Source organism: Humulus lupulus, chromosome 8, assembly GCF_963169125.1.
Source record: "Humulus lupulus chromosome 8, drHumLupu1.1, whole genome shotgun sequence".
Lineage (NCBI taxonomy): Eukaryota > Viridiplantae > Streptophyta > Magnoliopsida > Rosales > Cannabaceae > Humulus > Humulus lupulus.
This window is the reverse complement of record NC_084800.1, coordinates 39991855-39996087: the sequence shown is the minus strand read 5'-3', so window position 1 is coordinate 39996087 and position 4233 is coordinate 39991855. Positions and strand designations below refer to the sequence as shown.

The window sequence follows — 4233 nt, the reverse complement described above, 5'->3', positions numbered from 1 at the left end:
TTAATTAATTTGAATAGAAATTGTACAAAAGTAGTATACATGTACAGTGTAAAAAAAAATCAAATGAAATTTTCTCCTTTTTTATCTTTTTCTTCTTCAAAACTTCTTATAAAAGTTAATAGATGCAAATTTTCTCCAAAAGTCTAAATACACAACTAACAAATAAAGTACTTTAAAAATATACTAGAACAGTCCTGAAAATGACTTCGGAAGTCTTATTATGCCAAACATGGTCTTATCTAGTCAACGCAAATTGTAAAAGTAAATGGGTAAAATGGTAATTTCGGTGTAGATACTAAGAGGAAAACCAAAAAAAAAAACAGTATATTAGTATTAAGTATTAATGTGGTTTAGCAAGGACTTAAGCTGTCCCCACCGCTGATTTAATTTCCGTGTGTTTTGTTTGTGTCTTTCCATGGTTTTTTTCTTTTTGAAGAAAGTTGTTTGCAGGTTTAAAAAGCTTAAAGATACGTCCAAAAACCATGTATCATCATCCTTTCTTTTCTTACTTTTACCACCCCTCCTTCCTAGTCTTGCTCTTCTCTCTCAACATGGCCAAAGCTGATAACTTGGGACCAACAAATACAAAAACAATAGTAGACAAGACAGAGAGAGGGAGAGAGAGAAAGAGGCTGCAGGCCCAAAAACCATAAATAAATATATGTGATAGAAGGAGAAACCAACAGAGAGAGAAAGAGAATAGGTCTTCCTTTCCTTGTGGTGGTTAAGCAGTGTTGTAGAGTTGCAAAAAGCATGTTGAGACTTTGAGTTTAGAACTGTAGTGTTTCTTTCTGGGATAAGAAGAAAAAGTCACAATAGACTATAAAGAAGGTTGAAAGAAATAATAGAGAGTTTAACTCTAAAGGCTCTAATTGCCTAGGGAGAGAGATGGTGGGCTCAGGAACATCAGATAGGAGCAAAGAAGCTGTTGGGATGATGGCCCTTCATGAGGCCCTCAGAAGCGTCTGTCTCAACACAGAGTGGACTTACTCTGTCTTCTGGACCATCCGTCCTCGCCCGTATGTCTCTTTCTATCTTTGTCTTTATCTCTCTCTCCTTCTCTCTATCCAGCTTTCGGAAGCTTAATTTGAGCTGTTTCCTTAAATGGGTTTGTTACATTTTTTCTTTCCTTTTTGAGTTTCAGAAGAGTCAGAGGTGGTAATGGGTGCAAGGTTGGAGACGACAACGGCAGCTTGTAAGTATGGTTACGTACTACTACTAGTAGTAGTACTACTACTACTACTACTACTACTACTATTATTATTAAAACAGAGTTGGAAAGCATTAGTATAGCTAGCTATTAAGTAAATCAGCTTAATTATTAAATAGGGTCTACTATATATTTTCTCAAGTGGCCAACCTTGAGTTATTTTTCTGTTCTCAAATACTATGTGAAGGTAATTTTTTCAACTTGGTGAATGATTATATATGACTAACTCCAACTTTTGGACATTAATATGTATGTATATGTATTTGATATGAAGGATGTTGATGTGGGAAGATGGATTCTGCCGAGGAAGTTTGGAAGAGATTGAAGGAGAAGATCTAGTGAGGAAATCCTTCAGCAAGATGTCGATACAGTTGTATAATTACGGAGAAGGGTGGGTACTGGGTAGGTGTTTTTGTGGTTGTTTAAATAACTCTCTGCCTGTCTCAACCTAAAATCTACCTGCAGAAATATATGTACATGTATATCAAGCGATATTAAGAAAATATTTTGGTGAAAATTTTGTAGTTTTTTTTTCCTTTGATTAGTTTCGTGGGCATTATTAACAGGCTGATGGGGAAAGTTGCATCTGATAAGTGTCACAAATGGGTCTTTAAAGAACCAACAGAATGTGAACCTAATATCTCCAACTACTGGCAAAGTTCTTTTGATGCTGTATGTTATAATTACATCAACTTAGTAAATGGAGTACTTTTGCTTTCTTTTTATTATTTTATTTTACTGGCAAAGTTCTTTGCTTATCATTAGTTTCTGTTCTGGTTTCTCCTTTTGGTTAAGACGTTGTTTGAGAAATATTTGGCTCTGACTCCTTTTGTTAATACTATTAATTGCAGCTCCCCCCTGAATGGACTGATCAGTTCGAGTCAGGGATTCAGGTCAGTACAGAGGCAAAACTTTATTATTTTTTTACTACGGATTAAACTGTTGATAATGTTCTATCGTTATCAGATTTACTTTATACTTATTTGAAATTCTAAGCTGAATTAATTTCTTTTCATTAGACAATAGCTGTGATTCAGGCTGGTCATGGTCTTCTGCAGTTGGGCTCCTGCAAGATTGTGAGTTTTTTTAATTTTTATTTTCCCTCGTTACTATTCCCCTTGGATTTGAATAGTTATGTCAATTGTGTAGCAATTAGTATTATTGATGAGCACGTATTATATCTATGAATAATGTATCCATAGATACCTGAAGACCTTCATTTTGTGCTAAGAATGAGGCATACCTTTGAATCTCTTGGCTACCAATCTGGTTTCTACCTATCCCAGTTGTTTTCTTCAACCAGAAGCTCATCCTCTTCCACTTCCATTCCTTCAAAACAATCCGCCATGCCAATCCGACCACCCCCTCCTCTCTTCAACTGGGCACAAAGGCCACTCCCAACTCCCACTTCTATGCTTCCTTCACCTAATTACCAGAACCCGGCAGCAAGACTAGGCTTTCCCCAAGCCAAAGATGAGACACGCATGTTCCTGCATCCTCATTCATCATCTGATACCCGAATGGAAGACATGATTGGAGGAGTAGGAGGTGGCGGAGATCAGCATGAAAATGACATCAAATGGCCCAATGGTTTGTCGTTCTTCAATGCACTCACTGGAAGAAGTGACGATGCGAAGCTTCTGTTCAACACTGACAACTTGGGAAACAAACAGGAGAACCAAAACCATCACCCCAATTCAGATAATGCTTGTCCTGGAAATTCAAACGAGCGATTGAGTTTAGACAGCCACACAGCTGAGGTTGGTAGGAAGAATAATAGCATGGAAAACAAGTTCAAGAGGAGCTTTACTTTGCCTGCAAGAATGGCTGCATCGTCTTCTTCCACTTCGGTCAATCATCATCACCACCAACAAGTGGAGTACAGGAATTCTGAGCACGGGGGTTTGTACACTGATGTCATGGATACCTTCTTGGATTGATCATGATAATGGTCCCAGTAGGGATATGTAATAGTGGGCAAGGGTTGGAAAGGTGCTGTACGTATCTAGGCAACTATTTTCGGTTCCCTTGCAACCCAATAGTTTCCTTTGTTTAATTTCATGCTCTCAATATTATGTGTTTCAATCCTCTCTATATATTGTTTTCTTTGCTTGTTCATTTGTTGTAGTCTTGTAGTTCTTTCAAAATAGACGAGTTTTTTTTTTATTTACTCCCCCACTTGTCTAAACATGACAAAAGTGAATATGATGCAAGAAGCAGGGTTGATTGAATTGACTATAATTACTCCCAACTACGAAGAAGATCGGATAGGTGGTTCACAACCAACCCTTTAAGACACGTAAGTCAGTTCATTTGTATTTAAAAATTATTATAATCAATCAATCACTTGTTTAAACAAGTTCACGTCTATCAATTCAACTAATTCAATTATTTTTTTTTTTATAAGAGAGTGCTAAGGAGAATTTCTACTCTCTTCATTTCAATTTGATTACGCGTGTCATTAATATTTATTTTGCAACCAAAAATTACAAATCATTCCTTAACACTATTTTAATCATTCATAAAAATAATAATATTATAATCCCAACCATAATTATCAATTAATACTTTTTTTTGACAGAACCATAATTAATATATTTAAATTATAACAAATATAATTTATTGTGACTATCTACATATATTTTTTTAAAATCAAGTTGAGTTTTAGTTATAAATATGAGTTTTTCTTTTTTCTTTTTTTAAAAATATCAATGCTTATTATTATTATTATTATTATTGTTATTGTTGTTGTTGACCATGATTTTGCCAACGGCGAGTAGACGCAAAAATGACAATGAAGACAATAGTCTTGAATAGAAAATAAAAACGACACGACCAATTTTATAGTGGTTCAACTCCAAAATTTGTTCGTAATAGCCTAATCCACTTGGAGTTGTGATATATGTAACATACACTTAAGATCAGATGAACCTAAGCTATCTGAGTTTCTTAAGTGTAAATAGAAAAATAAAAAGTTTCTTTCTCTAGAGAATACAAGCTTTCCCTCTCTAAGCTCTCTCAGA

At 35.2% G+C, this 4233-nt stretch overlaps 1 protein-coding gene across 3 annotated transcripts; it reads left to right on the top strand.

The window, feature by feature from the left end:
* The first annotated feature begins 423 nt into the window (after nucleotides 1–423).
* Nucleotides 424–3376, top strand: LOC133796919 (protein RICE SALT SENSITIVE 3-like). 3 transcript variants are annotated; one of them, XM_062234619.1, is made up of 7 exons: nucleotides 424–1019; nucleotides 1145–1195; nucleotides 1485–1601; nucleotides 1777–1882; nucleotides 2062–2103; nucleotides 2230–2286; nucleotides 2413–3376. In XM_062234619.1, exons 1-7 carry the CDS (start codon nucleotides 889–891, stop codon nucleotides 3148–3150), a joined length of 1242 nt encoding a protein of 413 aa, XP_062090603.1. In that variant the 5' UTR covers nucleotides 424–888; the 3' UTR covers nucleotides 3151–3376. The 3 variants fall into 3 exon arrangements, with proteins under 3 accessions (XP_062090603.1, XP_062090605.1, XP_062090606.1); XM_062234621.1 differs by lacking the exons at nucleotides 424–1019; nucleotides 1145–1195 and adding an exon at nucleotides 1225–1397; XM_062234622.1 differs by lacking the exons at nucleotides 424–1019; nucleotides 1145–1195 and adding an exon at nucleotides 1225–1397 and having other exon boundaries at nucleotides 1485–1612.
* Nucleotides 3377–4233: the final 857 nt, after the last annotated feature.

What these genes read in the sequence shown, in the direction of transcription:
- LOC133796919 (XM_062234619.1), top strand. Translation starts at nt 889, where the DNA reads ATGGTGGGCTCAGGAACATCAGATAGGAGCAAAGAAGCTGTTGGGATG. An exon ending in GGAGACGACAACGGCAGCTT is followed by an intron (nt 1,196 to 1,484) that starts GTAAGTATGGTT and finishes TTTGATATGAAG; the next exon opens with GATGTTGATGTGGGAAGATG. An exon ending in TTGTATAATTACGGAGAAGG is followed by an intron (nt 1,602 to 1,776) that starts GTGGGTACTGGG and finishes CATTATTAACAG; the next exon opens with GCTGATGGGGAAAGTTGCAT.